The sequence below is a fragment of the Mytilus trossulus genome, chromosome 6 (assembly GCF_036588685.1).
Source record: "Mytilus trossulus isolate FHL-02 chromosome 6, PNRI_Mtr1.1.1.hap1, whole genome shotgun sequence".
In the NCBI taxonomy this organism is placed as follows: Eukaryota; Metazoa; Mollusca; class Bivalvia; order Mytilida; family Mytilidae; genus Mytilus; species Mytilus trossulus.
Window position 1 is genome coordinate 73,405,844 of NC_086378.1, and position 20,316 is coordinate 73,426,159.

Here is a 20,316-nt window from a genome sequence, read left to right on the forward strand (position 1 = left end):
CTGAATTACAGGCTCCTGACTTGGGACAGGCACATACATAAATAGTGTGGCGGGGTTAAACATGTTAGCGGGATCCCCCCTTCCAAATTGGTACAGTGGCATAACAGTACAACATAAGAACGAACTATAGAAATCAGTTGAAATCCATCAATTATTTTTGAATGCTGTCTACATCAAAAAGATTTGGTTTTTGAGACAACTCTTCACAAGATATCAAAAGACCCAAAGATGAACAACCATAGGTTAACGCACGGCCTTCAACAATGAACAAAGCCCACACCGCATAGTCAGTTATCAAACACACCGAAATGACAAATTTAAACACTTCAAACAAGAAAACTAACGGCATAAATAGTGAACAAAAAAATATATATATAACCACTTAATTACACGCTTCTGGCTTCGGACAGGCACATTCAGAATATGGCGAGATCAACATGTTAGCGGGCACCCAACCCTCCCCTAACCTGGGAGAGTGGTGTATCCGAACATTGAATGTCGTATGGTAAACACTTTTAAAAAATAATATCCTTTTTTTTAGAAATCGAACATGTGTATCTGTATGCTCAGTCAGTGATATTTGCATCTCGAGTAATTGTGTTTTCCTACCAATTTAAATTTCACTTCAATACAATGTCTATTAGGCAGCAACCGTTTGATTTTCGGGGGAGGGGGGGGGGGGGGGTGTGACAAGTCGAAAACAATTTTGTTCTTTCAATTTTAGCAAACAAACAAAAATGAATCAGAAACAAATTATTTTTTTCTCCAAAAACTGGAAACAAACTTTTTTTCCAAAAAAAAACCCATAGTCCCCCCCCCCCGAAAATCAAATGGTTGCTGACGCAACGTCAGATATTGCTACCATTTAGTGTAACAGAAAAATGACGTTAAATTGGAAACGCGCATTATCTAATTCTTTCTTCTTTCCTTTTTGGGAAAATGCAAAGTATAACAAACAAGTATAAAGGCCGTGAGAATCGAATCCTATATGATTTTATAATTAACATCGGATATTCAATTTTACTGTTAGTAATTATGTGTTTTTGGAGGAATATTGCTGCATTTAATATTCAACCCGAGTATGATTTTATTCGAGCAGTGACATACAATAGCTTATAGTTATGAAACTGACATTTTCTAACTTTCTGATCGTCTTGTAGATGTGTATTTTTGTAATGTGTGTTTCATTTTATTTTGTTGAAAGCAGGAAATTTAAATATATTTAGTAGAGGAAGGAACACGCGAATGCTGTTCATACCGTCCCTAGCATATTACGCTTGTGGCAACGTCAAATTATGATAACGGACAAACTTGCAAGACATTTTCATTAAGCCGTATTTTTTATAGATAATCCTGTAATCTTAATGTTATTTAGTGTACCAACTTCAACTTTAAAAGTACTTTTTATTGGTATAGTTATCAAAGCCGAAATCAAATCTTCACGAAATCAAATCTCGGTTTCTTTTGCCGGAAAAGTTTTGTAAAGGCATGAAAATTTAACTTGGACATTTCCGCAAGACATTGCAAATCTATTGTTTTGAATTGAATATGTAGCTCAATAATTTTTCAATTCGAATTTTGGGAGCTTACACTAAGTACTAAACGATCGTGCTTGCAATTTAATAAATTATCTGTCAAAATTTTATTTTTGAACTGAAATGTTTCAAGTTTCCAAATTAACTTTCCGATGGGACATTTCCGTACATCATATTTTTTGAAAATATGTATGCAAATCTTAAAAGGAGACAGCTATGTTAACCAGTACTGAAATATATCACGTCATAGAATGTTCATGCAAAATTTCGAAGAGTTGCGTGGACATTTCGCGAATTTTTCGAGTTTTATGTTTCGACTTTGTTACATGGGACAACGCTAAGTAAACGTTTTCTCGGATAATCTGTGTCTTCCTTAGTCTACGAATATTTTATTTTTATTCTTTCTCTATCATAATGTGAAAATTCAAGAAACAATCTTTATTTTCATGTTAAATTTGAAATATTTATTTCAGCATTTCTATAAAAATTTTCCCGTCAAATATTTACTTAACGCTATTTTTCGTGGTAGTAGCAATATCTAACGTTGCGTCTGCTGCCTTATGGGTTGTTGTCTGTATGTTATGGTGGTAAATTATTTTTTTTAAACATATTTATTAGTTAAAATCATATTAAAGCATAATTTATTACATGCCAAATTCATTGAAAAACGCAATATTGTCGCAACGAAGTGTACAGTATAAAAAGGTGTTATGACAACGAAGCGTACACATCATGAAAATGAAGACACATTTAAACTTGTATTTTTAGTTTCTAGATACAACATAAACAAACGATCTTTATAAATTTGTAAATCTAAATTATGAAATTTTCAAAAATGTATGTTTTGAAACTATGAGGCACGAAAAACATTAAGTTTAAAATATTCAAAAAATACCAAGCACGTTTTATCATTGATATTGTCGTGCGTTTTACGATCTTTGTGCACAAAATAAAGGCAACAGTAGTATGCCGCTGTTCAAAACTCATAAATTCGTGGACAAAAAAACAAAATCGGGGTAACATACTAAAACCGAGGGAAACGCGTTAAATATAAGAGGAGAACAACGACACAACACTGAAATGCAACACACAGAGAAACGGAACAAGCATCAGACAAAATTCCACGAGATTAACAAATATGACATCAAATCCAAATACATGAATTTGGGATAGACAAGTACCGTGACACGTCTTATCGCAATGTGAATTTACTCTAAAAAATAAGAGAAAACAAACGACGCAACGTTAAAATGTAACAAAAATGTAACAAAAATGTCACAAAACCTTGAGTAAGTAATGAGTATTAAGGCAAATAATATATTGAAGCATAATATGCGAAGAATAGACATTCGATTTTCTTTAAAAATATTAATTCCTTACTGTCTGAACTCAGTGTTACATGGTGTGTTCGATTCGAACACGTCAACGTCCGGTTTCATCTGTAAAGGGGTAAAAAATGATACATGAATAAAGTAACGGAATATGTTTCCTTATCGTCATCCCTTAATAAAATTGACTTATGAAAAAAATGAGTGCAATGATCATAGGCTTTTTATACGACAGTTTCTGTATAATTTTCGTTATAATCCTTCTGTGAGTTATAAAGAGTTACGGATGCAAGATGTCTACCCCATTTTAACAATTCGCCAAATCAATTGAAACAATTTCAAATATAAATATGAGAAAATGTGGTAAGTTTTATGTTAGTAAATGTTGTAGTAGTTACTCTTTCAGTTAGGTTTTTACACATACTAATTGATTTAGTCTATGCATGTCAATTTATCATGAAAATGGCAAAATATAAATAGGAATTGCAAAGTTGGTCGACGAGAAACATTCACTAAGCTGACAAGAACCTTAATAGTTTCTTTTTAATTGTTCTGATTCTAATTTTGATTTTTTAATTATTGATAGTACTGTCACTTTAAGTTCTCATAGTTCCTGTTACTATTATGTACGATTTCATTCCTGTATAGTCACTTACAATACAATACTTTAATGAAATACTTTAAACATTGAAACTGAAAGTATCCGTAATTGACTAACCGTATGAGACAATACTATTTCTACCAGTTTTCACCACTGCACTCTGTTTAAGTACTGACTTATTTCCAACCTCATAGCCATTTGGAACAACCATACTAAAAACTAATGAAATATTTTACATAATAATGTCATTAATATCCGCTTTTTTTTTTTTACAAATCTTATAATCATATGAAATAGGACATATATTCAAATTGAGTATAAAACAGCAATTTTACGACGAAATTGAGCACAAATCCTTTAAAAAACATTTTTTGAACATGTATGAAATATACATTTAATGAGATAAACCTTAAAAATAAAGAGGATGTTATGTAAAAAAGAGTGTAAATACAGACATAGCTTTCCTATCTATGCATTCAACATCGTTCAAGACCGAGAAATAAAATCATTCCTCAGTAAAGGACCTAAATATCGTCCCCCGTCAGTTATTAATTGGAATGAGTGTCGTAATATCATCCACGACTCACTCCGTACTTACTGTTTGAAATGGATAAAACGGGGAAAAGCTGACAAAGAATCTTTGGACTCTTTTTTTAATTCAGTAATGAACATAGTTGATATACGTATTCAACATTTTAAAGAACATTTTATTATTAACAATAACCACAATAAACCTATTTCTCGTATCAAACATAAACTAAAAGAACTAGCCAAGGAATTTGTTTTTGTTCCGGCCGATAAAGCTGCTTATGATATTATTATTGTTTGACGTAAATTTTACATTGAGGTTCTGAAAAAAGAAATTTCCTATTCACCAACATTCCAACTGACTCCATTTTTTGGAGTTCAGTAATTTTGTGATTTTATTTTATAAATTTTACAGGAAACAGACCAAATCATGAAACCTTAGTTTTGACCACTGAAACATTAAATTGAAAGGAATTATTTGTTCCCAAATCTACTATAAAGAAATATGTTTTAAATAAGCACTGCCAGAAAGACATGTACTCCTTAGAATCATTTCATACATATGATATAGTTGATACACTGCTTACAGTATCTGAGAAAGACACTTAGACCTAATCATGCTGCTTTTACCTTGATTACTAATCAATAAAATAAAACGTTACTTGAACTCGGTTTGACAGACATGTACAGACTGCAAGACACCCATATACCAAATATAGTTACCAATTTTTTAGTTAATGAGAAGTTCATATTTAAAAAACGAGACAAGTGATGCCCCCCGCATTCCACTCTGAAGTAACTCATATCAAAGTCAATGTAGGACTTTCTTTCAGATAGAATTGTGTCCGAGAGACACTATTGATGCCCCGACAGATGTGAAGTGTTATTCTAAAATACATAAAATTGAGGTGAAAACATCATAGCCTTCAAACTGTAAGAGTTATGCGGGTTATAAAGCGGAATAACTATAACATTTAACCGCTTATACTACAAAATGACAAAGTTCAACATCTCCCAAAAGGGCAAATATAAATCAAAATAAAAACCCTGACCACATGCACACTTTCAATATACAAACAGCCAGCAAAGTGAAAATTCTTAGATTTCAAACTGTAGGAGTTATGTGGAATAAGTATATACCCAAATGGGACGGACAGACGGACGGATAGGGGTAAAACAATATTAAAAAGGTTCATACATAATAAAGCGAGGTTAAACGTGTGTGTGTGAGTGTTCAACTTTCCCCCTAATATTATATAGTGTTTAACAGTACATTCACCTAAGAACACACTATAAAAATCAGTTTTAATGGGGTCAATTTCTTGTGTCTAGACCAAAAAACACACGAAATGTTGATAACTTTTTAAAAGCCTATGCATTGTAAATTATTTCTTGTAGACTTTTAAAATTGGGATATACTTTTAAGTATATAATAAATCAAATATTTGAATTTGAGTCAAATTGATGAACCTAAGTTTGACAGCTTATGCCCATTTAAGTCATGAAATATTAACGTTTAGCAAAATACTTAAAGAAATACATACATTAAAGGGGGTCTCATTGGGGGGTTCCGATCCCAGATCCCGCTTGCTGTTTTGTCAGATTCCCGTATCCCGCTTACACTATATACGTAAGCAATTCTCATTTTTTTGTCATTTCCCGGGTCCCGCAAGACCTTATTACCCGTTTTCACGACACAATAATTTGACTTTCACGTGTCACGCTTACAAAAAAATCGACAATCCCACGTCACGCTTAGACCCCAATGAGACCCACATTAAATGCAGAATTATGTCAACATTTCTTTTTATTGTATTCAATGTAAATATATATTTTTTTATCAATATCACGTTAGGAAACAATATTTTATCTCCCTTTGAAACAACCTCATAAATAAAGTAAAAAATGTTAGAATAAGGATGGATTAAGCATTGACGAAGCTAGCTTTGAAATCCTTATCGTGAATTGCATGATTAATATATATACATTATACTTTCTGTCATTTACAATTGCGTTTGGTTAGTTCATAGGTTATAACGTCTTCAGACCTTAAAGTAATAGTATAACGGAAATGCATGAAAAAATAAAATGCTTATAAATCAGATACTTACTGTTTGAACTTCCTTAAACGTCAGCCTTCTCCCGTTTATAGATATTACATGGACTTATATTTACCATAACGTGTAACAAAAAGAAATACTGATTTAAAGGAAATTTTAATGTTCAAGAAATTCGATCAATCAAAAATAACGAATCCCTTTAAATTCATTACGTGGTTCTATCTTTACCACACCATTACCTTTACATGCATGCTTTACTTTAAACACGTTGCCCATGTACTACATACATATTTTAATTAATTTGATTTGAAGAAATCTCGTTTGAAAGTTTCTACAATCTCATTCAATTTCATCCTTTTTTATTTATTCGTCACACTACACTGCTTTTTTGTTTTCGCTCTATAGACGGATTCACGTTGATAGTAAACATGAATGTTTAGAGTAAAAAATATGGTTTATAAGTATGATACATATGGTACAAATAAGTGCTATTATATATATTTAAAAATCTGAGATTTATGATTATTATTATTCTTTCTTTTTTTAATTTGAAGTTTCTTGATTAATTCAATCGTTTTTAGATGTTTGATGTGTTCCTGCTCCCAAAGATAAGACAGGATAATGACATTAAGATCGTATATATTTTGTTTCAGGAAGACATGACCATTTAAGTGAAAATAAGGGAAATTAAAAGTTTGATTTTGGAATAATAATTCAAATACACTTTCAAAGCCTGTGGTTTCACTTACGGACGAAATAGGCAACACCAACAAAGAGAACGGCGATTTCATTTCACGCTTGCGAAGACCAAAATGAAAAATACACTGAAACTCAGACAATATATGTAAAAGATAACGTAAATAAATTAATAGTAATTTGTGACGTGTTTGGTTTTGATAATAAACTGAGAGTTCCTGTGAAAACTAGAAATTTTTCGTAAAAAGTACCTATTTGATATTAATACCAAAAAAGTCCATAATAACAAAACAAGTATAATTCTGTTATGGTCCAACCATGTCCACGTGTGTAACAATTTCATTTATGTTACAATTTAATAGAATACAAACATGATAAATGCATGAATCCTTCAATTGTGCATATTGTGCTGTTCATTATAAAATTTTCAAAACCGTCAGCCATTTAAAAACAAAAAAGTTGCAAACTTAACTCATTGATAAAAGGTCTATTTATAGCTACAAGTATGTCATTCGTCATGAATATTATTTATAGCAAAAATAATATATGACTCAGGAAGGAAATAAGCGGTTGGACTTTCTGGTTCGATTTGGTCGTCATTGATGTTTTAAAAGTGGAATTTAAAGGAACCGAATTTAGAGCGTAGTTTACTTAATTGGAGGGAATAATGAACCTTTTGATTTTGATTAACAACCCTATTGCAATAGTTGCAGGTAATTAAATCATATATAATTATTTATTATATTCAAGAATCCCCAGCATATTATCTTTTAAATTTAACTTTGTATCTCATAAACTTTCTTCTTCTGAAAATGCCCTTACATTCAGGGTTTCAATTGTGAACATTCTCGTCAATAGTTATAAGTCTTTTGATCAGAGTAACTGCAATTAATCCTTTTTTAATTTTAAACCTAGTATACATGTTCTATGGTGATCATTTTAATTTTTCTTAGTTTCTTTTGTAACCTAGGAACATATCCGCTATCATTTGTGAAACGGTTATTCCATAACGGTCAACCCACTCGTGATTGCGTCCGTAAAATTTACGAAATGATGATTTCAACTTCACCATTTGAAACTCTCAATAAAGTATAGCTTGCATCTCAAAAAACAAATCTTTGGTCACAAAGACCAGTTAAAGACATGCTTCCCGACTCGATAATTGTCATTACTAATGGTTATAGAATAACCAGTCGAAGAATTCAAATAGAGAAAAATATTGAACGAGAAACCAAACTACGCATTAGTTTACGAATGCGCGTAGCGCATGAGTTAATTACCAGTGTTTGTAGGTCACGAGTAGATTTTTTTTCGAAATTTGAATTCTTTAAATAGTCTTTCTTTTTATTGCATTGACAAATGGCTTTTTTAAAAGAAATTAATGTACACCATGTAAGGAACTATTATATCTGTTTTCAACGCATTCACAATTTGCTTTGATCCGCAGTTATCAACGCTTTGACAACGCCTATTGTTGTATAACGTCAGAGAGTGAAATAAATAGATTCTACCACTGCACATACAATATTTATCCACTCGAGACAGTTAAATTTTCAAATTTAAAGCGCGAGGTTCGCCGAGTGTCTAGAGTGGATAAATATCGTATCACTTGAGATTTGGTGGAGGAATCTGTTTCTCAAATAATTTTCAAACAAGATGCAGGTGGTCCGTGTAACACTTATCAATTCAAAGTTTTAAAAAGTTTTGAAATTTTAGATTTTTGGAATTTTGATCAAAGTTTTGAAATATCAAAATTTCAAATTGTGTTAAAGTTTTGAAATTTTGAAATTTTAACCAAATTATTAAAATATCAAAATTCTAAATATCGTTTATAAATTTGATAGTTTAGAAATTTGATCAAACTTTTAAAATACTAAACCTAACGCGCAATTTTGATTATTTCACTTTTTGAAAGTTTGATTTTTTAAAATGTTTGCTTAAAATATCAAAATAGAAAAGGGGCAATAAGAGGGATACTTGTAAAAAGTGAAACGAAATAAAAGCGGAACGAAACGAAACAATATGAATTAAAAACATACTGATACTTAAAAGTTTATGTATGAAATAAAACGGACATTTGTAAGCGGTGACAAATTGGATGACAAAATTATTATTTCTTTAATTTAATTTGTACTAGACTTTGTCAGTTACGCTCAACAAATAGTACATTTTGTAAATGTAAAGACGTACGGCTCTAATATTGACCATTTCACCTGCTGGTTTTATGATACTGAATGCATGGTGTCCTAATCAAGGTTGTGCTAGTCCACAGTGTGGGAGGTTTTTACTATTATCTTATTTACACTGAAATTAAGACGGTACTAAGATCCAATATCAGCAAATTGGAACCAAGATACTGTTACAAGGTATTTACAAAAACTCATCATAGATGGATACCAGAATATAAATTTTGCCGCTTTTTGCGCCAGACGCGCGTTTCGTCTACAAAAGACTTATCATTGACACTCGAACAAAATGAAGTTAAAAAGGCAAATAAAGTCAAATAAAATTGAAAAGGCCAAATAAAGTGAACTTTTAAATCCAACGTATAGCTCTGGATTTGTAAAAGTTGAAACCTTTCATATCATATATAAACGTATACCATAAACATTACTTTCACGAGCATTAATATTTATGTAATAGTTACCGCTGTACTACATTAAGCACCCAACTGGCATTCATGTTTATGTAATAGTTGCCGCTTTACTACATTAAGCACCCATCTATCCAGTTGTAGGTGCCGGCATTTTGAAAGTTGAAAATTGTGTTCAAAAGTTTCTATCAGCGATAAATGGTAATCTTCTTGGGAACCAAAATTTAGATAATCCCTGTTTTTTTTACTTGATACTACCACTAGGGGCTTTGATAATGGTACATTAAAATATTCTGATCCCTAATTTGATGATATAATATTCTGTGCCAGCAGAGGACAAAAGAAAAATTACCCATGCCTTTTAGTGTTAAATTTTGAACCAGACAAGTTGATTAATAGCGATGAAAAACTTAATAAAATTGTTAGTGCTTCGACAAAACAACCTCACCCCACTTTTAAAGTTAAATGGTTGCTACCTTAAAGACAACGTTTGGACTGGTTATCATACACGTAGCTCCATTATAGGTTCTAAATCAACCACTGTTTTATAATAGTAAACAAAAGGAATAGATTTTTTGTATTAAAGGATATTATTGTCCCGTATTTGCATTTTGTTATTTGGGTATTTTTAAGTTATCGTACGACAATCGACTTTGAGCAACTAAATGTACACATGTACATCCAGTCAGAAAGGGGCGTGCAAAGAGAAGCCACACTGTCAGCTGCATGATGGATTTTTTCCATTTTTGGCCGTACACCAATGTTGCTCTCAAAAACCAGTACAATGTAAAACGCTGAATTTTAAGTAAAGAATTCACCTACGGAACGCTGAAACTGAAATATGAAATTCAAGAAAAATAAGAACGAAACAATTAAAGAGGTGTTTGACCAATGTGAAGTTAAAACATATTTAAATCCATCTATAAGAGAGACTTTGTCCTCGGAAGTTGAATCTTACGTTTCTTCGTAATTTGTATGTAAACAACCTATTTTAAATTATCGATTTTTTTTGTTGCAAGTGAGAAATATTTCATGAATGTTCCGGAACAAATTAGCAATAAATGCAACAAGGAGAGAGTGTGCATAATGAAGACATATAAAACCTTTCAATTAGTTTAGTTGAGGTCTGAAGCTGGCGTATGATAGTAACTGCTAGCCTTATATATATAGTAGTCCTTTGTTATTTTATTAGCATTGTCATGTTGATTAGTTTCTTAGTTTGTTTCCTATTTTGACATAGGACTTGTATATCCTATTAAAGTGCGTTTTACTGTTCGTATTACTGTGTGTTTTTCATTCTTTATTGGCTAGAGGTATAGGGGGAGGGTTGTGATCTCACGAAACATGTTAAACCCCGCCGCATTTGTGCGCCTGTCCCAATCCAGGAGCCTCTGTCCTTTTAAGTCTTGTATGATTTTGATTTTAGTTCATTGTTATATTTCGGAGTTTAGTATTACGTCTATAATCACTGAACCAGTACACTTTTTGTCTAGGGGCCAGCTGAAACACGCATAGCACAACTTTCATTGCGACGCTATATATTAAGTATTCCTTCCGTATCATTTCTGGGAACTGAAATAAATCTTAAAAGGCAATATATGTTCATCAGGCAATCGATAAACATGAAGGAAAACGTTTTAAGTTGTATATGCGACCTAAGCGCTTTTTCTGGATCTACCTTCATCAGGAACGTCAAAAAGGCGAATAATGCTATTTGGTTAACTGCATGCGAGTTGGTCATTTTTCACTGGTACTTCTAAATGTTGGGCACTGGGAACACAAGATAGCTTTGAATTATTTATCTCAAACACTAACCTTATACATGTATAAGAGATTTAAATCAACGTAGTTGATTCCGGATTAAATAGGTTTAATTATATTTTTTTTGATAGATGCACAACCTTAAAATTTCAGGATACTGTTATCCCATGTGATGTCTAATATGTTTCATAAAAAAAAAACCGACTTCTTCTTTTCATTATTTATTTTGTTTTTAAGAATGATTTGATATATTTCATGCTATTTATTTATAACTAAGAATAGTTCTTATCAGAGCCGTGTTTACATCGGTGTTTACAGGTACCCCTCTTGTCGCCCCTTTATATTTTTGATATTTTAAGCAAACATTTAAAAAATCAAACTTTCAAAAAGTGAAATTATCAAAATTGCACGTTATGTTTAGTATTTTAAAAGTTTGATCAAGTTTCTAAACTATCAAATTTATAAACGATATTTAGAATTTTGATATTTTAATAATTTGGTTAAAATTTCAAAATTTCAAAACTTTAACACAATTTGAAATTTTGATATTTTAAAACTTTGATCAAAATTCCAAAAATCTAAAATTTCAAAACTTTTTAAAACTTTGAATTGATAAGTGTTACACGGACCGCAGGTAAACTTATTTCTTCTTTACGAATGATCTGCAAAAATGTGTTCTTTCTATGTGACGTCATCAGACATGGTCGCCTTTTTTCATGGCGTCAGAATAGGAAATTCAGAGGAAAGCAAGAAAAATTGACGTCACAATCGGATTTTAACCAATGATGAACTGAGATCAAACAAACCACACGTGGAGTATTTTTTATACAATGGGTGCAGAAAGGGATAAATTCACGAAGAATTAGAGAACCACGTTTATTTCGCGTGAGAAATTATCGGGTTTTATTAAACTGGGAAATCAATGAAATAGATTGCAACCAATGGATTTTTTTTAATAATATTCTGACATCAGAATCGGACTTCTCTTGAACTGAATTTTAATGTGCGTATTGTTATGCGTTTATTTTTCTACATTGGTTAGAGGTATAGGGGGAGGGTTGATATCTCACAAACATGTTTAACCCCGCCGCATTTTTGCGCCTGTCCCAAGTCAGGAGCCTCTGGCCTTTGTTAGTCTTGTATTATTATAATTTCAGTTTCTTGTGTACAACTTGGAAATTAGTATGGCGTTCATTATCACTGAACTAGTATATATTTGTTTAGGGGTCAGCTGAAGGACGCCTCCGGGTGCGGAAATTTTTCGCTACATTGAAGACCTGTTGGTGACCTTCTGCTGTTTTTTTTTTATTTGGTCGGGTTGTTGTCTCTTTGACACATTCCCCATTTCCATTGTTAATTTTATTAAATAAAATTGGTCAACATTTAAACAAAATGCAATAAAAAGAATTATTGCATATTTTGAAAAAAAGAAGATTGGTTTGTCAAAAGTTATTATCTATAATGTGTAATCTGTGTAAAAAGTTTACACGTTCATTATTGGTCCTTCAAATTGTTTCTTTTCCCATACTTTACTTCGCTAAGCATTAAAGTTGTGCTACATGACAACTCTGCAAAATCAATTAGCATGCGATTCATGTGTTATAAGCTTTGCTTCGATCTTATATGTTTTGTGTTCTACAAGTTTTTTTGTGTGTTGATGTGTGATTTAATGAAAGTGATTTTCTGCACATTGTTTTGTCGTAAACTTCGTATGGTCATTTACACTCTTTTGGGTTTTTTTGTCGACGATTTTAATTTGTCTTGTCAGTTTGGGTCATTTTATCACTCTGTTCATTCTTTTAAACAAAAAATGTCACATACGATTTTGGTTATAACATGGAGGCCACAAATCGATAGACAGAATCATAAAGGGTATTATTTTGCTTTACACAGTTTGTTTCCTTGCAACAAAATCATTCCGTCTTTCATAGTATCAATTGTTTTGACAAGAATTCATGATGAGCGAAAAAGACTACTCGAAGATTCCTGTTTAAAGACATCCTTAAATCAAATTAAAGGAACAATAACTCACTTCATAAAATTAATAACTCTTCAATCCTGACATGAAATATAAACTACTAGTAACAAGTGAATTACAAACTCATTGCTCAATAAATGTCTTTATAGGAGCTGTTTTCCAATTTAATATTCATAAAGACACTATCAATGGAGAAACAGTTATTCTTCCTTGTGAAAACAAACAAGGCAATGAATTAGTACAATGGACTCGGCGAGACAAAAACACAGAAAAATCATTTACAACTGTATACAGCGATGGATGGAGAATTAATCATCGTTTGCAGCTTCACGAGAGACTGGAGATTGTCGGCAAGAAAGGTGGAGAGGATTATGGATTACAAATATCAAACGTAACATCATTGGATACTGGGTTATACAGATGTGCAGTGGATACCATATCTAATCTGACTTATTATTTAGTTACCTTAGAAGTGAAGGGTAAATGGTCTACATATAACCATACTATTATCTTATTTGAAGTCTATATTCCACTGTTAAACAAAAAAAATACAGCACAATTTTGTGAAAATTTGATTCAAAATTTAGCTTTAGACTTCTACAATGTATATAGTACACCACTGTTGGAAATAAGCGCATGCAATCATGACACAAATTAGCCATTTCCGTAGTGACAGCTTGTACCTTGAATCTATTATTTGAAATTTCAATGGTTGGTTCATTTGATTGTTATTATGTGTAACAGGAAAACTACTCGGAAATAATTCAATTGCGAATGAATCATTACCATAGCATTAAATGTTTTCCATAATTTTTTGAAAATACATGATCATCCGTATATGTCTTTAATTTAGGAAATGACATGGTGAATTTTCATCTGTGTCCTTACACTAAAACAAAATATGTTCGTTGTGTTCGTCTACTGACCGAGACATACACGGGAATATGTGTGTTGAGGTTGGGTAGTTGGTGAAACCTAAAAAACATTTAGTCTAACCCCGACACACGTTAATGTGCCTATCCAAAATATGATACGTTATAAGCACGTTTCTATCATAAGTGTGTTAATTCTATTATTGTACATACTATACTGTTTTGAATCATTTTTAAAGTAGATTCTCTAATATTTTTTAAAATAACATTAATTTTCAATATTGTAAGAATTTGAAGTTTGAGTTATTTTTGTTGTTGAACAGTCTACCCTCTTGATGTATTTGTCCTCTAAATTTTATCGAATGGATTCCATGTTACGTGACTGCGACAAAATATTTTTATAAATATATAAATCAATAAATTCAAATCACTTCTTATTTGCATTAAAATAGAAATAAAATTTTACCACTGAAATTTTAGTATATTTTTATTATATTTTTTGTTAAACAAAATCCCGAAATTTATTGTCAAATAGACAAAGCCTGATCGTTTGCTCATTTTATTTTATATATAAATATATTTTCTGATATCGATCGGGATCACAATACAGCATAAAGTTATGTAAATAAAGAAATAATTGTTTATTTGGTATTAACCTAGAAGAAATATACATGTAGTAGGGATAAGACAAAAACGTGAACGTAGCACATTGCAATGGCTATATAGTATAAACAAAACCAAAAAAGAATATATATAAACAAATATGAGTCAGAGATATATTCTGCTTTTGATTATTTATGTCTTCTTGAAAATCTTAATATGCTTGCACTATAGGGCTAGCAAAAACCTTCCAAAGGTTTGTAAATAATAACCATCTTTGATGTATGATTATGTTTTACGTGAATTTTTCAGATAGATATGAGGACCTGCGAACCGGTTCCGTATTTACCGTGGTCAATACAACCTTTCAATTTATGAAGAACACAGATGAAAGCAGAGTTTTTTCACGTAAATCAATATTTTCAATGTAAATTGCCAGGAAATCAGAATTGGAATAATTTATAATTCCATAAAAAAAACCAAGACAAAGACAACAGAAAATAAACGGATCTTAATATTGTACTACACGATTTCTATTAAAAACCGACAAAGAGAAAACATCCTTGATTAATAGAGACATTTATTATTTTCATATTAGACATTTAAATAATAAAATAAAAATAATAGACCGGTTATCCATTGCAAAAAAAAAGAAAGTGGCATTAACAAAAAACACCGTACAAATACGCAAGGAACATAGACCAAATAGAAGAAACAAAAAAAGTATGCAATTGGCGTAAAAAAGGGAACACAGATAATGCTTGACATTTGAAACTGTGTGATTGCTTGGATTTATTGTTTCTTATATCATTATAAGGGCAGAGAGACATGTTTGTCATAAACATACATGTGAAGAGGGAATTTATATATAATGCTCAGCTTTCATTAAGATAAGGGACAGTCTTTTACTTTCATTGAGGGAATGGGAGGAAAAATCTCCAAATTTTATAAGGAAAATATATTCCAGTCCCCCTGGTCAAATGTAACATATTTTTTTTATTATGAAAACAAAAACAATTTCTATTCAGTATACTGAAAAAAGTTTCAAACAGGGAAATTGTTTGTGACTTTAGGTAAAGAAAGATGAGGAATTGTAGTATGATTGCAAATGATACAGATATCTACCTAAGTTTTGATGTAGTGGATGTTAGCAATAAAAACAATAGTAAAACCTTCTGAAGTAATGAAAATTTGATAACCTTTATTTCTTTTCCAAAATCTAGTTTCAAGCAAACCTCTTCATTTCCTCAACCCTTTAGGTTACAAATAATCAGCCGCTAATAGATGTCAGTACTTTAGGCTGTAATGTAAAAGTTGTTTTAACCGTTAATACATTGAGAAGTAAACAAACTATATAAAGGTATTCAAAACATGTCATTTGTAAATTTATTATATAATAATTTTGTTATCTTGTAGCAATTCCTATTGTTCCCATTCTCTTGATTCCGTCAATCACAGTGGTTATGTTATTAGCATTTATTGCAGCAAAAGGACTTTATCAAACAAGACACGTAAACAAAGTATCATGTTCACAAGTCAATGATCAACAGGGCAATGTCGGAGAATTACAACAAAGTGAACATTTTTACGATAAAGTTGATTATGACGAAATGACTTGCGCAGTTCAAAACAATTCTCACATTACTGAATCTTCCTACCATTACCCCGATACAAGAAATGTTGAAACAATGTTGTTGAATCTTGATAACCCGCCGACCGGGGCATCACAGGAAATCGACAGGAATAACCAAGCAAGCGTTTCCGAACATGCATACGACTATTCCTATGTTAGCAATGTTTATCAACCCCTCACTGAAAATTGGGGAACTTACTCTGAGACTCGAACATATGCACAATGTCCACCATGCCAAACTGTTAGTGGTTGCTACAACATTGCTGACTGAAGGCAAATTGGGCACACGTATCAGTATCTTTAAACGAAAAGAATAGACGCTAAACAAGATTAATGTATTAGAGGAACATTTATATAGATTTTCCTTCGTTTTAGTTTATTGTGAGTTATCCCATGATTATGGTTACAGGGTTATTATTATCTAGTTATGTTGTAATCTTTTTGAGAGTTGAAAGTATGTTTTTGGTGTATATTAATGGATAAAAGTTCAGAAAGAATCTGTTTTTTTGTTAGCCTATAAATTAGTCATTGTATTTAAAGTCATATGAAACGAGTGAGTGGTGAAAAATAATGTTTTTCCAATTCTCGAACCAATGCATGTATATATCACAAACTTAGTCCTCTGTGCACGATTTTATCATTATTTTCTGTCTGTTTGTTATAATTTAACAAAGATGGCTGCTTATAAAATGCCGCGTTTTGCAGCCGAGTTTTACCGATTGTCACCTTATAGTTAACAAATAAAAAAAGCATGAGTATTGAACATGTGTTTAATATGTATAATCAGATATTTGTTTATTTCAATGACAGATCCATGCTTATTGCAATCACCGGATTTTACGAGGAGGGCAACGCTCGGGTCACTATGCATACGGAAAATATGTCGGCGAATTGCTTCCTGGAAGCAAGCCATTAAAAATAAGTAAACTTCTTCTAAATGTGGAGACATTAAAGAATTTTCCACAGAAAACGTATATATGTAAATAAGTTGTATAATATATATATATATATATATATATAACTCGTCTAAACATCAACCCAACAATGTTAGATCTGTAAATTTGCTTTCGCAAATTTTTGATTCTTCCCTCGCCGGGATTCGAACCCATGCTACTGTGATATCGTGACACCAAATCGCCTGCACTGCATCCGTCCCGCTAGACCACACGACCACCTGGGCTCTCAAAAAAAGAGCTTTCGCTGGCCATGTGTTACCTTTCCACATCAGTTTTAATCTAGCGGCGTACTACAGTACATGATATATAAGGCATGAAGATGTTATTGTTACAGATCAGCTAAATTATCTAAATTATCTATATATATAAACAGGTCTAAATTGAAAACATGTATATATAAATATTAAAAATTTGCGAAAGCAAATTTACAGATCTAACATTGTTCGGTTGGTGTTTAGACGAGTTAAATATATATATATTATAAATTATATATTATACACACGTATAAAAAATGCTGTTTTTATCCAAGGCAATCAAAGGTTTGAACGTGGTATATATATTATATATACAACTTATCTTAACATCAACCCATTTTTTGTTCTTCCTTCGCCGGGATTCGACCCCTGCTACTGAGATATCGTGACACCAAATCGCCTGAAAAGTAAGCGGCCCGATAGACCACACGACCCCCTGGGCTTCATAGAAATGAAGCAATCGGTGGCTGAGTGTTACCTTTCCACGTCAGTTTTAATCTAGCGTCGTACTACAATACATGATATATAAGGCATGAAGATAGTTTTTTTACAGATCAACTAAACTATCTATAGTAAAGGATCCTACAAATTAATGTAAGATACAGTCACAGAAATAATTATATTTATAAGTATGTCTAAACCAGTGACAACTCTACAACAGTTTTATCCATCGGATCACCAGCAGTGATGGTGATGCATTGCTGTGTACATTCTTATGCACAAGGATAATAGATACGCTGAACGGTGCCCACTGGTCACCCTATAAATAGTACTCTTCTATGTAGTGATATTGTAGTTCTAAAAATAGAAAACTAAAAATAGACAATTCTTCTTTCCATTTAGCAATATACCGTAGACCGGAAAATATAGATAAGAGTGGTATATATGCATTTAATTTATTGTATCAAACATTTAATATGATGGCAACATACACTATGTTTATATAAAGCTGCAACTATTAATCTTTTTGAACTTAAAATTTGCAATTGTTTCTAGTCCAGAGAATCTGGGGTTTAACCTCAAACAAATTGCAACAGAATTATTTTTTCATGAAAAACGAAGATTACAACTATATTATTAACATATCAAAAATCGGCAAAAATCGGATCACGGCAAAGTTGTATAATTTATGAGAATTTAAAAGGGAAAATTCTACTGAATTTCATGCAACGTAATGCGCGCCATACGTCAAAAGGGAAAGAACTTGTACACTGCAACTACAATATGTCAACAAGCGGCATTTGTTTTTGACTTGGATTTGACCCAGTGGAACTTAAAACTGGTGAGTAACGCTTGACTATTATAATAAATGTATAAAAATAAATACATTTATCATGTTTTGAATTTTAAAAAAGTATTTGTTTCCCCCCAGTTGCATTATTTTGCCGTATTCCCCCTTCACTTGTCATTTTCAATTCCATCATTTTTACATTGATTTATTACAATAAATCATGTTTCCTAGTCTTGGAAATTGTTTTAAATGTATAATAACTGTTTACCAACGCTTTTCACTGAAAAAACGACATTTCATGGGGAGGTTACGTCAAAAATAAAAAAAGTATGGAACGCCGTTTGTGACACAAAGAATGAACGAGTAAAAACAAGTATTTGTATTTTCATTCCTATAAATGCTTTTGTAGTAATCTTTGTTGTTGTTTTTAAGTATCTTATAATGACCAGCTGTACGCACTGTGGTGTTAGGCGTTCTATTATCCTTGGTTGGCCGCCAGGAGTACAATTTATGGATCATATATAACTTATGTTTAAATTGACCATTTTTTAAAAATTTTAACAGTGTGGATAACATTGTTTTTTACTGTATACTTTGCAAATAAAATATGAAATACCTTTATTGTTTTTAATTAACCTGTTCATTGGCTAATAATGTAATTTTACTTTTAATCAAATAAAATTTTTATATGGTTGTGATAGAAAAATCAACACTTTCTGTTTCAGGATGAAATGGTGATCGAAGAGAAGTCCGAAAAAAGAAAGCAATGGTTATTTATCCGTTTATACCACTAGAGCAGCAAAATTGAGTGATAGTAAGTTTCATGCAAATATATATTTCTTTGAAGGTTGAATGATGAAGCTTATTCTTTTTTATATGACCATCCGTATGTTTGCCCACGCGATCATGTTCACTGTTAAGCAATTAGAACATAATATAACCGTCAAACAAATTTTGAAAAACTGCAGAATTGAGTATTAAAACTAGCGAATTCGATTTGCATCCAGTTACGAACTGCAGTGATTAAACATGACATTATTTTAATGATATCAATTGTAAAGTTTTATTAACAATGTGTAGAGCGTGAACTAAACAAATAATTATTTTCTTTGCTTTGAAACTAAATTATATTCTTCATTCATTTCAGATGTCTGGAAGTAACTGTGTGATATGCAACGAACCTTTGGAGAATGGGCAACTTCTGATAACGATAAGAGAAAAAGGTGCAAAAACAATCAATGAAGTAAGCAGCAAACATAGACATCAAAACGTATTTGTTGTAGCCGGCCAAATACTACACCAAGAATGTCGAAAAAAATATACTAATGCTAAAGAGATTCAGAAAATTGGTAAAGAGAATGCTGATAACGATAGATTTGATCGACTCACGCGATCATCACAGTATTTTGATTTTAGAGAACACTGTTTGTTTTGTGGACAGTCAGCGCAAATGTCAGATAGAAAATATGGAATAGAAGTATATCCAGTGAGAACTTTTGAATTCCAACAGAAAATTGATGCAATATGCAAAGACAGAAAAGATTCATGGGCTGCTGACGTTTTGGCAAAACTTGAATATGCACAAGACTTACCTGCAGCAGATGCTATTTACCATCAGAAATGTTGCTTAAACTTCAGGACAGGGAAAAATATACCAATTGGTGGAACACCAGAGCAAAAACGAAAAAAG

General features: G+C 31.8%; 1 protein-coding gene and 1 long non-coding RNA gene across 2 annotated transcripts; both read left to right on the top strand.

Annotated features, from left to right (window-relative positions):
* The first annotated feature begins 7,345 nt into the window (after window positions 1-7,345).
* LOC134723734 (uncharacterized) lies at window positions 7,346-16,567 on the top strand. Its single transcript, XM_063587281.1, has 4 exons — window positions 7,346-7,461; window positions 13,230-13,559; window positions 14,865-14,960; window positions 15,969-16,567. The coding sequence occupies exons 1-4, from the start codon at window positions 7,416-7,418 to the stop codon at window positions 16,454-16,456; spliced, it is 960 nt and encodes a 319-aa protein (XP_063443351.1). The 5' UTR covers window positions 7,346-7,415; the 3' UTR covers window positions 16,457-16,567.
* Window positions 16,568-18,597: 2,030 nt separating this feature from the next.
* LOC134723735 (uncharacterized) lies at window positions 18,598-20,206 on the top strand. Its single transcript, XR_010108171.1, has 3 exons — window positions 18,598-18,677; window positions 19,352-19,440; window positions 19,774-20,206. It is a non-coding gene; the product is annotated as an uncharacterized LOC134723735 (long non-coding RNA).
* Window positions 20,207-20,316: the final 110 nt, after the last annotated feature.

Bases quoted from the DNA above. Each gene is read 5' to 3' on its own strand.
- LOC134723734 (XM_063587281.1), top strand. From the start codon at position 7,416: ATGAACCTTTTGATTTTGATTAACAACCCTATTGCAATAGTTGCAG. The intron at 7,462-13,229 runs GTAATTAAATCA...ATGTCTTTATAG, and splicing joins CCCTATTGCAATAGTTGCAG to GAGCTGTTTTCCAATTTAAT. The intron at 14,961-15,968 runs GTAAATCAATAT...GTTATCTTGTAG, and splicing joins TGAAAGCAGAGTTTTTTCAC to CAATTCCTATTGTTCCCATT.